General features: G+C 38.1%; 1 protein-coding gene across 1 annotated transcript; it reads left to right on the top strand.

Moving 5' to 3' along the window:
• Positions 1–3,841: 3,841 nt before the first annotated feature.
• On the top strand, positions 3,842–19,716 carry si:dkey-234i14.3 (fibulin-7-like). The gene is made up of 7 exons (XM_059334910.1): positions 3,842–4,059; positions 8,724–8,877; positions 10,371–10,541; positions 11,218–11,499; positions 14,491–14,628; positions 14,735–14,870; positions 19,240–19,716. The coding sequence occupies exons 1-7, from the start codon at positions 3,976–3,978 to the stop codon at positions 19,598–19,600; spliced, it is 1,326 nt and encodes a 441-aa protein (XP_059190893.1). The 5' UTR covers positions 3,842–3,975; the 3' UTR covers positions 19,601–19,716.
• Positions 19,717–20,332: the final 616 nt, after the last annotated feature.

Below are 20,332 nucleotides of genomic sequence, written 5' to 3' on the forward strand. Positions count from 1 at the left end.
TAAAATAAGTATTTGATGTATTTTGATTTCCTATATTTGAGGTAAATGAGAGAAAAACATTTTTAAAATTGAATAAAAAAAACATATTTGTTAAATCTTAACCTGACAAGTATGTAAAGCTGTCAGCTAAATGTAGTGGAGTAATAAGTACAATATTTAGTACTTAGTATAAAGATTAAACTGTAAACAAGTTTAAACAATCATGCCTTGAAGTGGGAACAACTCAAAAATGTTTTGTGCAGAATAACAGTTATAAGGACATAAATCACACACACACACACACACACACACCTTTTTAAAAGCACACATCGTTGATGAAAAGTGCATAATAGTAAAATATATCTTAATATATTTGAAACTTAGATTTTTAATTGTCATTTTATGTTATTTAACACTTCTACTCGAGTGAAATGTGTACTTTTTACTTCACTGCATTTATCTGACAGCTTTACTTACTTTACATATTCAGAATTTACACACAAAAAACAACAACAAGCTTATAAAGTAGTTAAAAGTAGCTACAACATGCTGTTTACACATTAGTGGTTAAAACATTTTTTATTGTGATGCATTATTCATAGAAATATCTGATCAGGGTGATGTTTGTTTTTTTTCTTACATAACATAACGTACGTCAAGATAAATCCGTTGATTGAGAAGAATGAAAATACGGTAAAAAAAATAAAAATTAATTAATTAAAAATAACAATGTCAAACAACAGAATTAGGAAATAATAGAAATAGAATAAAATAAGAAAGGAGTATTTTAGTAAAATGAATAAAAATGTATCAATATTATACCATCACCTATAGTAATTCTGCTAACACATTAATGTATCAGTATTAATAATCAAGTAATATGAAATACAATAAACTAACAGTCAAAGAGACCAGTTTTCTGCATTTAGTACTCTACTTATATTTAAACTACATCTTCCCAATTATACTTATATACTTTTACTTCATTAAGATTTGTATGCATTTTTACATTTATGCACTGGTACTTTTGCTTAATCTTAATATATTATATACAGTAGAGAAGAGTTTATGTTTCTGTCTGTAAAGACAAACTTTTCTAAATCAACTCGCCGCCTAAATGTGGGTTTTCTCGGATCAAAGCTTCCTATTGTAGGTTAATTAGTGACTTCACCAACATAAATAACAATCTCCCTGAATGCAGCTCAGCCACATGTGAAGAGATGTTTGTAAAAGGAAATTCTTTGGATTTCAAACGTCTGCTGCATGTTTGTAAAAAGACAAAAACTTATTTTCTGCAACACAAAGGACCAAATGAAAGACTGAAGCGTCAAATGGTGGACGTCAGACACATCAATCATCACAGGCTGCTTTTACTTTTGATACTTTAAGTACATTTTGATGCTGATACTTTTGTACTTTTAGGACTTTTACTTGTAGTGGAGTAATTCCACAGGGTGGGATTAGTACTTTTACCTAACTAAGGGATCTGCTGTAACGCCGGTGATCTCGCTACGAGCCGGGGGACTTTCCCGCATGTCTTCCCCTCTGTCTCCCCCTTCACTCTGTCCTATCAATAAAGCCCAAAAAATTATCTTAAAAAAAAAAGATTATTACTAGGGCCGGGACTCGATTAAAAAAAATGATCTAATTAATTAGAGGCTTTGTAATTAATTAATCGCATTTTAATCGCATATACATTTCATAAATTCAGGTAGCCTATAGGTAGGTAGACCTTCTGTAAACTAGAATACTTTGGTTTTTTAAGTAAAACACAATCCACGCTAGCTACCACACTAGCCGCTAGCTGCTATATGTTTAGCATTGAGGTGATACTTGAGGCTGGATGTGCTGCGGTGATATGTGAATTCCTTGTTGCATAGCAACACAACCATGCTCTTATCGACGCTTCCATCCGTTGGTTTTTAGTAACTAAATGTCCCATCATCCACGGGGCCAACCAAAGGTCTCATCAGCTTCTTCCTTCATGTTCACTGTGGTTTGTTGTTGTCTCAACTCATCAACGCTAGTTGGTGCTCCAGTATAATCGGTCCGCCTGAAACTCATCCAGTGAGAAACGTTCCGCGGTGCAAAAATAAGTGTAAAAAATTTTTACGCGGTAATTTTTGTGTAATTAATTAATCTTAATTCAGTATGAAGAGAGCCTTCATTTGAACCTTATATTAAGGCTTGTAAAACCTGATAATGTAATAAATTCGCGACAATGTAATAACCCCGATAATGTAATAAAAATCTGCACTTGAGTCCATTGAAAATGTAATAAACCCTGATAATGTAATAACTTCCCGATAATGTAATAAAGTGCATTTCCCAATAATGTAATACACTTTTTACCAATGATGTAATAAAGTATAACATTAATGGGAGGTTATTACATTATCAGGTTAGCCTTCATTTCCCAAGTCCTGATAATGTAATAATTCCCCAATATTGTAATAATTTAACAGCAGACCACACATTACTTGGGTTCAAGTGGTGATACTGTGTATCAACTCTAGCTCAAGAGCTCTAGCGCCACCAACAGGTCAAAGTTGAATGTTTATTCACTTTTGACCCGTTCATCCGTTTTTCACAAATGATGTACCACTGGAACCCTTGGGCCAATCCAAGCTCAATGCATTCTTAATGGGGTTTTTCAGCCATATTGGATTTTACGCCGTCTTTGATTTGATCAAAAACCTTCCATTAATGTTATACTTTATTACATTATTGGTAAAAAAGTGTATCACATTATTGGGAAATGCACTTTATTACATTATCAGGAAGTTATTACATTATCAGGTTTTATTACATTTTCAATGGACTCAAGTGCAGATTTTTTTTACATTCTCGGGGTTATTACATTATCGGGAATTTATTACATTATCAGGTTCTACAAGGCTCTATGATGATTTTGAAAAATTGACATTTAAAGAGACAAAATTGCGGCCATCTTGAATTTACAGGTAAATTAAAAGTACACTGTAATAAATCTGCATCACTTATACATTTCTTGAGCCAAACAGTGTCAGAAACCATGTAATATTCAGCAAACTGTGGGCAAAACCATTAAAAAGTTCATTTCATTTCCATTTTTTAGCCTTTATAGATGACAAATCCAGTAAGAAACGAACCTTTGCTCCCCACGGTCACAGGACCTTTACAGATGACAGTTTTCATAAAAACCTTCTGTTTGATTACAGTTTTATATTTTTGCATACTTCACATTTCAAAGAGTCTTGAATGTAATTCAAGGCCCCGTTTGGTAGACAGAATAAAAAATAATTTTCAGCACATACAGAATCACCACTTGTGTCTTTTTATTTGCTTCTTTCAATTCACAAACCTCTGAAGAGTTAGAAGACATTCCTATAGGAGATTATAGTTTGTGTTTATACTCTGCCATTATCATACTTCATATATGGCTTTATATGAAGTCTGGTTTTAGGTACGTTTTTTTTACATTTCCTCTTGGATCCCTGCAGCTCTTTTTGGGTGGGGGGGGCGGGGTAATCCAGGCGGGTCTATCAGCAGATATGGCTGCTCTGTCATTTAGGAGCCCCACCACATTATCCGGCAAGACAGCAGGTTTAGGGTTTCAAAAAAGAAAAGAAAAAAAAGCTGCTTTAATTGGAGCACAAGTCACATTCCTGAAGCGGAGAGTGAATTGGAAATAGTCACTAAAGCGTAGCTGCTTTGTTGAGCGGGTGATGATTAAAAAGACGCAGCTGACTTATAATTTAAGAGTCTATTTCTGGGGATGTTTCTGCTGATGGATCAAAAAAGTGAAAGTTTGTTCCAGATGTGGCGGCCGCTCTCCTCCTCCTCCTCCTCCATAGTATCTGGTGGGGAGGAGGGAGGAGGGAGGAGGGAGAGGGGTGGCCCTGAGTGAGTGGAAGAGAAATTTGGCAAGTGTCCTCGAAAAGAAACGGAAGGAGCGGGAGATGATTTAGTTTTAGAGAGGCAGACGAAGAAACAAGAGGTTTATTTAGGACGAGGATGGAGGTTTTGCTGAGGATGAAGAGTGCCGGGGTCGTTCTGTTGATGCTGTTTCTTCATCACATGTCTTTTTCTTCTGCACAGGTGAGTACTGGTGACCCCTAACTACCTGTTTGGAGACGGATGTTTATTTCACTCTCACAGTGTCTCTTGTATTCAAAAGTTTCTTTGGATCCAAAAGCTTTTTGGGAAAAACGGAGTCCTGACAGCTGTGTTTTAAAGTCACAATACTTGACATGTACACTACTGGTCAAAAGTTTTAGAACACACCAACTTTTCCAGAATTTAATTGAAAATGATGCAGTTTAATGTCTCAGTGTACTCTGAAATGAATGCACATTTGCAACATTTAAAATTGTTTATTGAGCATGATAGTGTTTTGAAAGTAAAAAAAAGATTCAAATCACATTTTATGTTGGACTAAAGGACTAAAAAAAGACACAAAATGACCAAAAAAAAGACACAAAATTACAAAAAAAGACACAAAATGACTTACAAAGACATGAAAATAATTCAAAAATGGACAAAATAGCCCAAGACTCCATAGAGTTAAGTTGTTAACCCATTTCTTGTTCCCTGAAAAAGGCCTTCTTGTATAATTCTGAAATGTACATTATTTTTCAGTTTTTGTTAACCTTACCTTTTTTTATTTACCTCTGGCAGTTCACCACTTACCTTTGTACCCTTTCAAGCTGTTCATTTGACTTGAACTGCTTGAATTTCAATAAAAAATTGAAAAATTGGGGTGTTCTAAAACTTTTGACCGGTAGTGTAGATTATTGAATAGGCTAGAACAGTGTTTCTTTGTTGCTTTGTTTGTTTCTTTGTTTGTCTTTTCTTAAATTCTTGCTCCTTTATTGCAAAAAGTTGGATATTTTCACTGAAACAATCTGAGAAGGAAACATTTCGTCGCATTTGGTTGAATTAATTAACTTAAGTTAAAGTAGTAACAAACCATTCTGTTACAAGTAAAAGCCCTGCAGTCATGATCTGACATAAGCAAAGAAACAAAAATATAAACATGAAATATATTTAAAGTATCAAACATAAAAGTTTTCTTTAAGCAGAATGGCCCATTTCAGAGTAATATATAATAAATTATCATATTATAGTAAATTATTTATTAATGAGTTCACTACTGTGATGTTATAGCTGGTAAAAGTGGACCTCATTTTAATGATTTTATATACTGCTTGTTTATAAAGCAATACAAATTTAACTTAATTCATAATAATATATCAGAATTTTTTAATGAATCAAAGAACTTCAAAAACATTATTAAAAATATGATTTTATTAAAAACTATTATATATATATATATATATATATATATATATATATATATATAGCCTGTACAGTACTTTTTTTTAATCTTTAATAGAGAAAATTGATCTTAAATTCACTAAATTACAAGTGCTTGGTTACATTCAGGATGATGTAACTACAAAGGAGTAGTACTAGGATTTTAAAAAATCCATATCATTATACATTTTTTATTTCTCCATTTGTTAAATTAGTTTTATAGTCAATTTCCTCTCTAGGTTTCATATGAAATATGTTGGTCTTAACTAAAATTAGATTAAATGTAGTGCAACATAATTTAATACTGGCTTATTTGATTCATTTCCTCTGAGGTTTCTTTTATTTTTCCTGTTTACACTTTTTTCATGTTTTTTTTCTTATAATAACATCCTGAAAGTGCACTCCAACTTGGTGAACTCAAGTTCACCCTCCTCAGTATCCTCCAGCAGGTCATTACCTGTAACAAACCTCAGAGAAAAGCCTCTAAACACACAAACCCAGAGAGTTCTTTGCGCCGTGTTATTGTGAGAGCAGTGTTGTAGTCGTCGGCTGAAGGTCAGCGGTGGCTCGGGTCATATTTTCACTCAGGTGTTACTGCAGCTGCTCAGAAAACCTCACCTCTATGTATAGACCTCACACCTGAAACTCACTGCAGACTGCAGACAGACTGAGGAGTCCGCTGTCTCCTTTTTTAAGATTACTGGACAGATGTAAACAGTGTGCACTGTAAAAAAAAACATGTTTTTACGGTAAAATATCTGCAGCTGTGGTTGCCAGAATTTTACCGTAATAAATACGGTGCAACTTTTTCCAATATTACGGTAAAATTATATTAGCACTGTTGATTTCACATTTAAGATTGCCATTTTATTCCATATTTTACCGTAAAAAATAAAACGTTTTTCCATCAAAAGAAACGCTGTTTGTCATATGGCAGATATGATTGACAAGTAAATATTTTATAAATGCTGCATAGATTAAAGATTTTACCATTAAATATTACAGTATGTTTTTGTTAGAGATATGGTGTTTTTGTACATTTAACAGTGAGAAAATGCATTTTTACAAAAAATAAATGCTAAAAATTACAGTGATGGCTTGTAAATATGTTAGTATATTTTTTATATTCACTGTGCCAGTGTGTTTTACAGTGAAGTAATGTATTTTTCAAAAAAAAAAAAGAAGGAAAAAATAGTGTTTTGGCTGATTTTTACATTTAGGGTGTTTCATTGTTACTGAAACTGAATTAACCCATTTATCATTTTACGGTCTTTTACTATCACGGTTTAACAGTTTTTTCACCGTAAAATCTACAGACATTTTTAACAGTGTGGGTAATGATTTCCTCAGATTGACACGTTTCCTTGTGGTAAAACAAGGAAAATCGTTGTTTTAGAAGCTATGAAGTTTGTTTGTTTTTTCATTCTCAAAACATGTTTATCATCAAATCTCCAGTTTTATCTCCAGCCCAGAGATACATAAAGACTGACTAGACCAGGGGTGTCAAACTCTGGCCCGCAGGCCAAATTTGGCCCGCAGTGTAATTTTATTTGGCCCGCGAGGCAATACCAAATTATTATATTATTATTGTACTATAAAAGCTGACTCGCCGGTATTATACGGCGCATTTACCGCTAATACTAGATTTATTATTGTTATTTTATTTGTTGAAAAACTTTATTTTGATATTTAAATCAGAAGGATGCAAATAGAAAAGAGGCATACGATTTTTATTTGATTTTTATTTGATTTTTATTTAATAAATTAATGAGATTGATGTGTTTTTTATTTGAAATTTGATTTTGCATGTTCGCACTATTTAGTTATATATTGTATGTTTATAAGTGTTGCTGGTTCCATATTTAATGTTTAAGCAAAACATGTTTGGTATATATTAAAAGGTTTATTTGTTCAATGTTGGCCCGCGATTTTATTCAAGTTTTAAATTTTGGCCCATTGTGTATTTGAGTTTGACACCCCTGTACTAGACTGACAGCAATAACATCAAGATGTTATTCACTTACAAGTTAATCAAAATAATGTTCAATAAACAAGATCCGGCATGTAGATCAGTCAGGATGAGCAGTTCCTACAAGACTAATTCCTTTTAATTTTCTGGTCATCAAACTCTTTTAGTCAACAGGTTCTTATTTTATTATCTTTACATCGTAAAATGTTTCAGCTGTAAGACGTCAAGGTTTAACATCTGCATATGAGGATTCATTTCACAAGCTCTGAGTTTTGTTCAGCCATGCAAGTAAAAAAGAAGTAGATATATTTTGATTATATTTCCCCAAAGCAAAATTAAACATGTTGGCTTTCACTTCTTTACTGACTCGGTGCACTATCTTACTGAAGTGGAGGGACTCTGCACCAGAAACATCTACCGAAAATCTAGATATATTACCCAGGGTAAATTTAAGTGTGGCACCCATTTTTTTTTATTTTTTTTTTTAAGAAACCTACTATCAGTAATCTTTGAGTATTGTTCTCCCTTCCATTATTATTCCATAATAGTAATAATTTAATTTTATCTTATTTTATTTTAATGATATGTATTTTATTTATCTTTGTCCCCTAACCTATTTATTTATCTGTTTATTTTCTATTATTTTGTAAGTATTTGTATTGTTATTATAATTATAATAATAATAATAATAATTATTATTATTATGTATTGTTGTTATATTTTGTTCATTTCAACTTTATTTGTCCTTTAAATGAGATATTTCTTCTGTTGTCAGCTATGGCTTTCATGTCTTTGTTTTCAATTTGGGTAGTTGGACGGGTTTGTAACAAGAGTGTGAAACTATTGTTGTCTCTGTATATTTAAGTGTTTGTTCCTGATTGACAACCAATAAAAGAAAGAAAAGAAGTAGATTATAAATCACCTGTTGTGGCAACATGGTCTCACAGGAATCCGTGAAATAGCCACGGATTTCGCTTAACTCAAAATCCGTGGAATAGCCACGGATTCGCTCAAATTTCCGTGAAACTGACACGGATTTCGCTACAATGCAAGTTAATGACAGTTATATCCCGTGTCTATTCCAACATACAAAGTGATTATGTACATTCACTGAGTGAATATTTAGAAAATAAAAGATATATTTCTCGCTACAAATGTGATCAAAATCCATTTTTATGCAGAAACTAAGTCAAAATATTGATTTTTCACTAAAAATGAGAGAACTGTCCGCCATGTTTTTTGTTCTGACCGCCGGGACCTTGAAAGTCACGTGACTTGGAACAAACCAATAGCCACGGGATATGACTGTCATTAACTTGCATTGTAGTGAAATCCGAGTCAGTTTCACGGAAATTTGAGCGATTCCGTGGCTATTCCACGGATTTAGAGTTAAGCGAAATCCGTGGCTATTTCACGGATTTCTGTGAGACCAGGTTGGTTGTGGAGTCGTCTGACGTCTCCCCGTCCCCGCCCACAGGATTGTTCATCCACCCACGACCTGCTGAACTCGCTGCGGCAGGTGGAGAAGATGTTGGCGGTCCACGAGGCGTCGTACCAGCAGGGCCTGCGCTCGCTCAGGAAGAAGCTGAGCATTCTGCACAACAGCACCATGGCCATCTTTAAGACTGGCGGTGAGGCAGAACACTTCATCTGATATAGAGCACCCCAGATTACTCATTTACATTTACAGTTAGTCATTTAGCAGACGCTTTTATCCAAAGCGACTTACAGGAAGAGTAAAAGCAAACAATCAAGGTATAGTGCAATAAGAGCTATTAGTGCAGCAATAAGTGCTGGTGACAATTCTTTGAGGAGTAGAATTATCATGTGGTGCTAGGAGAGAAGATGCTCTCTGAAGGTCTTCAGGAGTTTTTTAAAGGTAAGAGGGACGCCCCTGCTCTGGTAGGAACTGGTAGTGTGTTCCACCAGCGGGGAACAAGAAGTGCAAAGAGTCTGGATTGCCTTGGACCAACGGGGGGCAGAGCCAGGCGCCGTTCATTGGAAGAGCGCAACGGTGGTGAGGTAGCATATGTCTGAATCAGGGCGTTCAGGTAGGTAGGAGCAGTACCGGAGACAACTTTGTAGTCAGCATTAGAGATTTGAATTTGATGCGGGCAGCAACAGGTAGCCAGTGGAGCCCAATGAGCAGCGGAGTGACATGTGACCTTGTTGGCTGGTTGTAGACCAGGAGCACCGCCACGTTCTGGACAAGGTTATTATAGTTAACGAAAACTAACGAAATAACAAAAACTAGAATTGAAAAAACATTTTTGTTAACTGAAATAAAAATAAAAACTAGAGTTTTTAAAAAACGATAACTAACTGAAACTGCATTGCGTGGTTACAAAACTAACTAAAATTATAGTGGAAATGTCCTTAGTTTTCGTTTTTGTCAACTTTTTTCATTCATAATTCAGTGTTTCTATTTGAACATGCAACACATGGTGAATATGTTTACTGAGACTGGGATGTCTACACTCCAACCAAAATTCAAAACAGTTAATAACCTTATTGGGGCTGAGATGATAAACCAAAGGAAATAAAGGCAAAATTTATTATGACCACTTTGAATCTGGCACCCAACACATAGCCCATTACAAAAAAACTAAAACTAACACTAAAACTAATAAAAACTCAACTAAAACTAAGCATTTAAAAAAAATAAAAACTAAACTAAAACTAGAAAACTCACTCTAAAAACTAACTAAAACTAACTGAATTTGAAAACAAAAATTCACAACGAAATTAAAACTAAAACTAATGAAACATCCAAAACTATTATAACCTTGGTTCTGGATCATCTGAAGCGGTTTTACTGTGCAGGCTGGCAGGCCTGTCAGGAGGCATTACAGTAGTCCAGTTTTGAGATGACAACAGCCTGTGTCAGGAGTTGAGTGGCATGTTGAGTTAGGTAAGGTCTGATTTTTCTGATGTTGTAAAGTGCAAAGCGGCATGACCGGGTAACTGAGGCGACATGATGGGAAAAGGTGAGTTGGTCATCAATCATCACCCCTAGGTTTCTCACCACCTTGGTGGGGGCAAGACACAGGGAGTCACTCTTGATGTTGATGTTGTGGTACTCTGTTGAATAAGTTCAGAAGATAAATTAATTATCTTTTCCCAGCAACTTGCTCCAAACCAGAACCCCCAACTCACGGCCGCAGACTGGGAAGGGTGTTTGGCATCGGTCACGAGGTCCACTTCCTGTGCAAACCTGGTTACGAGCTGATTGGCCCGCGCACCCGAGTGTGTCTCGAGACTCTGCGGTGGAGCGGCCAGCAGCCAATGTGCACACGTACGTACAGATACTAGACCAGAAACAAGCACTTTACTATATACAATTATCGTTAAGACAACAAATATAGCCACTAATATATATGACAGAAGAAAATAAACTTTAACAAACGGCACTATAGAAGCATTTTTGATTCTTTATATCAACTTTCTATGAATTACGACGCACTCGTTATTATTTACCGCAAGTTTTTCATTTTACCGTTCCACTTGTTATTTCCTGTCGCTACCTTTCAAAATAAAAGCACCGTTTCACACTGGACGGCGCCTTTTCAAAATAAAAGCATCACAACATTGAAAAACACCTAGAAAATGTACAAACATGAAAAACAAGCTATATAATACAAAAACACCTATAGGAACCTTGCTAAAGGTAATTTACAGTTATAAATGTAAAAGTGATATAGTGATTGGAGTATTTACTACTTTTTACTGCTATATTTGATTTACTCCACATTAACAGTCTCATCATAACATGTATTCTTATCAGTAGCAGCTCAAAACCAGATAACTGACTGTATTTTATAAAGCGATTAAATTAATATTAAGCAGAATTTAGTTCAGTGTTGGTCATGTGGCCCCTTGGGAAAATTAATTTCCCACCCCTGTACTAGACTGTAAGACGGATTCTGGTTCGGCACCAATAGTTTCCTGAAATCTTTTCTTTTGTTTTTCAGGCTTGAACAACACCAGAAACTCCCTGGCCTCCTTTTCTCCTGCTGCTGCTCCTTCCTCTTCCTCCTCCTCTTCCTTCCCTGTTTCTGCAGCTCTGTCAGCATCCACCTCCTCTGCTTCCTCTTTAGCATCTTCGCCTCCTCCTGTCTCCTCTTATTCACCCACGTCTTCCTCCCCGTCCTCCTCTGTCCGTCCGTCTCACTGCACTCACTTCCTGGGCTCTACACGCTGCACCTGTGACGTGGGTTTCACCATATCAGGCCGCGACAACAACATCTGCACAGGTGAGTAGTATTTCACACCATTAACCTCTAGTACTACGACTATTACTACACTGTAAAAAAAAAAAAAATGTTGTTTTTACGGTAAAAAAACGGCAGCTGTGGTTGCCAGAACTTTACCGTAATAAATACGGTAGAACTTTTTTTAATATTACGGTAAAAAGATATTAGCACTGTTGATGTCATGTTTAAGATTGCCATTTTATTCCATTTTTTACTGTATAAATAAAAGGTTTTTCCATCAAAAGAAACACTGTTTTGCCATATAATTGACAAGCAAATACTTTATAAATGAAAATGCATAAATTAAAGATTTTACCATTAAATATTACAGTATATTTTTGTTAGCGTTATGGTGTTTAGTACATCTAACAGTGAGAAAAAGTACTTTTTACAAAAGATAAATGCAAAAATGACAGTGGCGGCTAGTATATATATTACATTAATTACATATTACAGTGTATTTTACACTGGAGTAATGTATTTTCCCCAAAACAAAACTGTAAAAAAAATACTGTTTTGGCTGATATATACATTTACGGTGTTTCATTGTTACTGAAACTGAATTAACCCATTTATCATTTTACGGTCTTTTACTGTCATGGTTTAGCAGTTTTTCACCGTAAAATCTACAGATATTTTTTACGATGTACCACCACCACCACATATGGCAAGCCAATAAAAGATTTACTCCTTGATATCAGACATGATACCTCCAATAGTTACCTTGGTAAGCTAAAATGCTCACTAGTTAACTAGTTAGTGCCTTTTGACCTTACTAGTTAACTAGTGAGATTCAAAATGTTTATCAATTGAACTAGTAAGATCCAAATTGCTCACAAGTCACAAAAGGTAGTGTCTTTTGACAGAACAAAATTAACTAATGAGATCCAAAATGTTCACTAGTTTAACTAGTTAGAGTGCCTTTTGACTTTACCAGGTGACTAGTTAGACAGATTTTTCTCCATCAACATATTCTTGAACTAATTAACTATTGAAGGCAAACATATTCACTTGCCAAAGTGTTGTTTTTTTTACCTTACTAACTTAAGACTTAAGACCTAAAATGTTAACTAGTTGAAGTAGTGAGAATCTGTGTGCTGACGAGTCACACTAGTTAGTGTCCTTTGACATTAATAATCAATTAATGAGGTCGAAAAAGTTTGTTAGTTGAACGGAAATGTTCATTAGTTAACTAGTTAACCTTACTGGTGAGGTACACCATCAAATGTCCCCTAGTTTAACTAATGAAAACTGAAAAATGTTCACTAGTTAACTAGTTAAGTCTTTTTTGACCTTACGAATGAGAGTCAAGATGGGGACTGATCATACTAGTAACTCAAACTGCTAATGAGCAGTTGCACTGATTCTCCCTATAGGCTCTACAATTTTAAATAATAAATACCAACCAATCAGGACTCAAATTTTCATTATCCTGCCTGCTTAATTTCCATGTTGTGCACTAGTTAACGTGTTTGCTGGAGAAACAACTAGTTGACGAGCGCATGTTAAAGCTCCCTAGTAGACTACACAAGGCCACAATGTCCACTACATCAGCTATTCTCAACCTTGGGGCCCCGACCCCAATTGGGGTCGCGAGATGATTTCTGGGGGTCGCCAAATCATTTTGGAAGTCAGCTCTGTCTCCACTGTGATAAAGTGTCCATGTGTTAATGTGTTTAAGTCTTTTTGGTCATTTGATGTCTTTTTTGGTAATTTTGTGTCTTTTTTTGGTCATTTTGGGTCTTTTTTGGTCAATTTGTGTATTTTTGTGGTCGTTTTTTTGTCATTTTGTGGTCAATTTGATTCTTTTTAGGGTAATTTTGTGACAAATCCCAAAGTATCAAGTGCTTACTTTACAAGGAGTCTCAGGTCAGAGGTCAGAATGGACCTTTAAACTTATAGCAAAGGACTTAGATTAAAAGTAACAATAAAATATAAAAAAATATATATAAATGCACAGACAGAGAGATGTTTTAGTTGTTGTCTGCTCCATTATTTGTCCAAAATTCGTCGTATCAACTGAGTTTGTATGATCTGAAATGTGAGATTGTGTTCAGTGAGGGGTGGGGTTGCGGACAACATGAATGTTAAATCGGGGGTCGCGACTCAAAAAGGTTGAGAACTACTGCACTAGATGATCTAGCTGGGGTATATTCTGACCTAAATAGTTAACTAGTTATACTCAGAATGTTAAAAAAGTTAACTCACAATGGCTAAAATGTCTACTAGTTACAGTAACTGACGTCTATTTGTCCGTACTTGTTAACTAGTGATGTTCAAAAAGAGTCACTAGTAAGGGTAAAAATGTTCACTAGTAATATCAGTGAGCCTCTTTTTAATTGTACTCATCAAAGCAAAAATGTTAATTGGTTAACTAGTTGGGGTCTGTTTTGATTTGATTGGTTAACCACCATCACTCCCTCTTCGACCGCTCGTGTGTTTGAGTTTGAGTTTATTTATTTAAAACAGGGACATATGCAAAATTATAGCCAACAGCTAATTTCCATCTTTAGACCCTTTGGCAGGTTGATGTCAATACCATAACCATAGCAATAAAATCAATAAAACAACAATAACAACAAGTTGGCAGTTGGCCTTCATGGCCAGAATGAGCAGGAGGAGGGAAAACGTGTCCTTGAGCACAATAGAACAGAAAAGAAAAAGAGAAGCAAGAACAATGAAAAGTATAGTGGATCATGGAACATACAGGCCAGGGGTCAAGGGTTAAGGGTCAGGGGACCAAACGTATTTCACTAGGGTAAACGCTACGCTTATTATATCAAAGGGTTGATTAAAGTGCTGAAGAGTTAAAGTGTTAGGTGCGTACTTATATTGCAGATTGCCCAATTGCACAGTAAATATAAAGTGCTATTTTAAATGCACAATAATCAATACACATTACATTTATTACATACCAGCAATGGTAATTTTATGATATTGGGAGTACCCAGTTTTAAGAATATAAAGTGCATCTTGCCTTGTGTGTTCTAGACATCGATGAGTGCCGATTGTTCCCTCTCGGTCAGCCCGGCCGGCTCTGCATCCATCAGTGTGTAAACACTCCCGGCAGCTTCCACTGCTTCTGTCCATCCGGCTACGAACTCTCCAGAGACGGACGCAGCTGCACAGGTCAGAGTTCAGAGGTCATCCTGTCAGTCGGGGGGGTGGGGGGGTTGGAGGTGGGGATGTCTGGAGCGATGTGATAACTCTAACACCTCTGTCCCTCTTTACTCAGACATTGACGAGTGCGAAAACCGAATGAACAACTGCACAGCAGACCAGGTGTGTGTGAACACCTACGGAGGTTTCCAGTGTGTGATGGTGGAGTGTCCGCACATGAAAAACGCCACGTACATCAAGACGTCTCCCATGTAAGAGAGCAACTCTACTGAATCACACTTTTCTGCTGATACCTTTCCTTCTGAGCGGTTCGATTCTTTTTTAACTTTTCTGCCAACAAGGAAGTTAAAGGACCGTTTGCTTCATTGTGCAGCACAATAAATCTCCACATCTCGTCTTAAATGGTAAATGGGACTGCACTTATATAGCGCTTTTATCCAAAGGGATTTACACTACAGACTGCGCCCATTCACACACACATTCATACTGGTGGAAGAGGTTATCCTACAACGGTGCCACCTGCCACCATTGGGAATTCATTCACACACCGATGAACGCAGCATCGGTGGGCCATTTGGAGTTCAGTATCTTGCCCAAGGATACTTCGACATGGTCAGGGATCGAACCATCTACCTTTCGATCAGTGGGTCCTGTCCTGTTTGAAGCAGCCATTCTCTGAAATGTCCTTAAATAAAGTCATATTACAAAGACATCACAGTCCCAGAACCTGGACATTTCCTCACTATGAACTTAGAGATACTTACTTTTAACCAACTGTCTGAATTGTGAATGGAATTGTTCACACATGTTCCTTTTTTTTTTGGCCGGTGCCCAATTGCGAACGGTTCTTTGGTTTTCCAATGCCAAAGAGCCGGCCCCCAGCTGGGAAAACTGGTTCCACTGTGGTACCAACTCTTCGCTGGTCTTGATCAGCGAATCGCTATGTCAGGGGCTGGGGGCGGGGCTATCAAACCAACAAGACCGGCCGTTGAAAGAGACCAACCAAAACGTGTATCATTCATTTATTTGACTTGTTTAACTGCAATGTGATTAATACAGGCTAGCTAGCATGCTAATGTTAGCCAGGCAATCGATAGCGGTCTGACATTAGCTGGGCTAGCAAACCAAGACCAACTCAGTGCCATTGAGGGAGACCAACTAAAACGTGTAAAAAAACTAACACAGAGGGGGCGGGGTTTATAACATATAACGCCACCAGGGGGTGTTTGTGATGTTTTGACCTCACTAATATTCAAATTCAAATTCAATTCAAAATTACTTTATTCATCCCCGAGGGAAAATCCAGTTAGTCTGATATCTCTGTTAAAATGAGACAGCCTGATGGCTGTAGGAGAGAAGGATCTTTTGTATCTCTCCGTCCTGCAACAGAGAGAGAGGAGCCGTCCACTGCTGTTTTTTTGGTCCATAAAGGTTTTGTGTAGCAGATGATCTGGTATTTCAGGATGGCCTCAACATGTTGACAGGTCATCTCTCCACCACCTCCTCCAGTGTGTCCAACCTGGCTCCAACCACAGAACCAGCTCTTTAGACCAGTCTGATCATCTCTGTGTGTGATGCTGCCTCCCCAGCAGACTGCAGCATAAAACAACACACTACCACCACAGACTGATAAAACATCTGCAGCATCTCACTACAGATGTCCAGAGATCTGAGCTTCAAGAAGAAAAAGAGGCGGCTCTGCCCCTTTTTGTAGAGAGCGTCTGTGTTTAGGGACCAGTCCAACTTATTATCCAGGTATACACCTAGATACTTAGAACTTGGCACCACCTCCATGTCCACCCCACAGGTATTCACTGGCTGAAGGGGGGCTTGACCCTGTAGAAGTCTATGATCATTTCCTTAGTCTTTGAGGTGTTCAGTAGGAGATAGTTCTTGTGACTCCAGTCACTGAAGGCTTTTATCAGATCCCTATATTCAGATTCCTGTCCATTCCTGATACACGCCACAATAGCAGTGTTGTCCGAGTACTTCTGGATGTGGCAGGACTCAGAGTTGTATTTGAAGTCCGCTGTGTACAATGTGAACAGGAGTGGAGCCAGAACAGTGCCTTGTGGAGCCCCTGTGCTGCTCATTAATGTCCCAGAAACACAGTTCCCCAACCTGACATACTGTGGTCTTCCACAGTATGTCATCCAGGAAATGAAGGAAAGATCCACTCCCATCTCTGTCAGCTTGTTTTTGAGTATGTTGGGGTGGATGGTGTTGAATGCGCTTGAAAAATCAAAGAACATGATTCTCACATAAGCGCCAGTTTCCTCCAGATGAGCAAAGGCACAGTGAAGCATGTAGAGGACAGCATCGTTCATTCATGTGTTGTTTGTATGCAAACTGCAGGGGGTCGAGTTTGTCTTTGACCTCAACTCTCAGTAGGCGTAGAATCAGCAGCTCCAAGGTCTTCATGATGTGAGAAGTGAGGGCTACTGGTCTGTAGTCATTATACCAATGTTAATATAATTTAATATGTCGAAAAGTGTTATACAAATGCCTTCCATTTAATAACATTAAAAAACTCCAAATGGCCATGTGAAATCTGAGTTTTGGCATTTTCAAAGCGCTTTGCATTTATTCTTCAAGTGTACAAAACTAAGTCAGATAACGTCCAAGTTCATCTCTCCATTAGCTCAGCGGTTCTCAACCTTGGGTTCGGGACCCCAATTGGGGTTGCGAGATGATTTCTGGGGGTCGCCAAATCATTTTGGAAGTCAGCTCTGTCTCCACTGTGTTAAAGTGTTCATGTGTTAATGTGTTTTAGTCTTTTTGGTCACTTAATGTCTCTTTTTTTTTGGTCATTTTGTGTCTTTTTTTTTTATCATTTTGTGGTAAATTTGTCTTTTTTGGTCATTTTGTTTCCTTTTTTGGTCATTTTGTGTCTTTTTTTAGTCATTTTGTGTCATTTTGTTTCTTTTTTGGGTCAATTTGTGTCTTTTTTGGTCATTTTGTGTCTTTTTTTGGTCATTTTGTTTCTTTTCTGGGTGATTTGAACTGTGCGTGTGAGATTCTGTTCAGTGAGCGGGGATCGCAGACAACATGCATGTTAAATTGGGGGTCGCGACTCAAAAAGGTTGAGAACTACTGCATTAGCTAAACAAAAATAAACGTGTTTTTTTGGGACGCAACGGATGTGGACAGATGAAAAATATTGAGTTTGATATTGAGCTTGCAGCTTACAGACTAAATGTCTTCTTGTAATAAAACTTAATGAAACTGCAGACAAAGCTGTATTTAAAATTGGGAAGCAGAGACAAAGAAAACCACAAACCTTCTTACCTCAACAGACAAACACTGGGCGACAGAGAGAGATTGGAAAACAATGAGTTCTACCTCCATGTCAGCCACTTCCTCTCTCCACCCGACAGTTAACATCTCTCCTCTGACGCTGCAAGTCAGACTGAGGTTTGGCTTCAGACGCCCTGCTGAGGGTTTACAGGCTCCAGTCAGCTGATCAGCTGATGGCGGTCAAGAGGATTACCAAACCAGCTATAAAGTTTTGATTTATTTCTACAGCTGAATCATAATCACATGTTTTAGTGATGCAGGGAAGTCAGCGTTACAATTATGTAAGCAGGGTATAATTTTAGGAGACAACAATTTGGTCAAAGTTTCTCATGGATTTGATTTGATCAAATCGCTCCAGATTGTGCATGGAGAGCCCAGAGAAGTACAGGATTCAGAGCTGACAGTGAGGCCCCGTTTACACGAGGACGCTTGCGGGTAAAAACGACAAAATATTTTATCGGAAGTGCCTTTCGTTTAGACGGTGACGGCGTTTTTGGGGCTTAAAAACGCAAAAATCTGAAACCACCTTCCAAAGTGGAAAAGTTAAATCCGCTCCGCCGTAGCGTGTCGTCTACACTGACAAGACACAAAACTCTGATCTGATCTGCTCACGTCACGTATGTGTTTACGTCACATACATGCTCCAGTACAGGAAAATAAACAAACGTGGGATTATTTCCATGGTGGGACCTTCAAGCTGCTCTGGCAGCTCTAATAAACTTACAGGAGTCTTTCCACCAAATGTACAGGATATGTACAGATAGTATTAGTGAACAGAGAAGGATCTGGAGTTACCTCTATCACATTCTGGATGCAGCAATTGGTCGGAGGCGAGCCAGACGGCTGTGAACGAGACCTGGGAGATCTAGTGATGGTGGAGAACTTTGTGGAAGGAGTAGCTGATGAAAATGTGTGGCGTGAAAACTTCTGCATGCCCAAAGATGCTCTTATGGCTTTAAGTGATGCCGCCTGGCTGCATACAATCGAATTTCACACACTTTTGCGTCACCGTATGCAGCAGATTTCCTCCCAAAAATGCTCGTCTAAACGAGGAATAAAAAGTGAAGACGCGACGCCACTTTTGCGTCTTCTGTTCAGACCGTCCTCGTGTGAACGTAGCCTCAGTCTCTCTTTAGTTGTAAAGAAGTCAGGAGATGGAGGAAGAAAAGATTTAAAATTTCTTTAAGTTTGATATTTTGGCTGTTGATAATTGTGTTTTTGGAGCCAGAAGTGACCATATTTGGGCGAGAGGGGAGAATCTATTGGCCAGACTGTAAAAGAAAAAGACCTTAGAATGATAATATTTACTTTGTGTTTCCGCAGGCGCTGTGAGAGGAACCCGTGCATGTTTGGAGACAAGGCGTGCACTCAGGCGCCAAACTCCATCTCCTTCCACTTCCTGTCTGTGGTGTCGAACATGTCTGCCCCCCGTGTCCTCTTCCGGGTGTCTGCAGCCCGCGTCCTGGGTGACACGTTGCGTTTTGGGCTGGCAGGTGACCGTGGGCGGGGCCACTTTAGCGTGCAACGATCCGGCCGTCAGACCGGCACCCTGCTCCTGGTGACGCCCATCAAAGGCCCCGCTACTCTGGAGGCCGAGGTGGAGATGAGCGAGTTGGAGCGCAACAACCTGCTGGGCCGCTACCTCACCAAGGTCACCCTGTTCGTTTCTCCGTATGAGTTTTAGGGGGAGCCATTGATTTGGGATGGAGGGTTCAAGGGTCATCAGGGTTTACCAGCGTTACGATTTAGCAGTTCACGCCCCCAAATAAGAGCCTGACCAACTATTAGAGTCTAACTGAAACCACTTAAAATCATCTTTTCCAAAAGTCAAAAATGTCAATGGGAATTTTTAAAGAAGCAACAAAGAACTTTCATTTTGAGCCAACATTGGACAAAAGCAAGTGTTTCCATTTGCACCAGAATGCTGTTAGAAAAACTCTCATTTTACCGTCGCAGGGTCTGAGCCTCTCAGTCCTGGTTCTGGTTCTTCCATGACTTCCTTTCCTGCAGCGGGCCCTGCAAAACGGCATGGGCCCCCAGCAGTGTGCAGTCCATGTTGGCTCCCGGGAATCGAGTGGTGCAGTTGGGTGAAGTTCAGCTGCTGGTCAGGGTAGAGGCGTGGAGTTTTCCACCTCCCACCAGAGCTCTGACCCACTGGAGCTCCAACTGCAGTTGGAGACGGCAGCTAAGCTAGATCTGCTACACTGCAAAAAAAGAAAAGATGGGTGAATTCAAAATTTCAAGGCAACAAACTTCGATAAAATTTTAAGTTGGACAATTAAACTAAATATTTTAAGTTTTGTTTTTGAGTTTGCTCAACTCTGAATTTCTCTGGCATGATTGTAACTATCGCTATGAATGTCAGCTAATGTTACGACCACAATTTTGAGTTAGCATTGATACGCTAATGGCTACT

The sequence above is a fragment of the Centropristis striata genome, chromosome 6 (genome assembly GCF_030273125.1).
Source record: "Centropristis striata isolate RG_2023a ecotype Rhode Island chromosome 6, C.striata_1.0, whole genome shotgun sequence".
In the NCBI taxonomy this organism is placed as follows: domain Eukaryota; kingdom Metazoa; phylum Chordata; class Actinopteri; order Perciformes; family Serranidae; genus Centropristis; species Centropristis striata.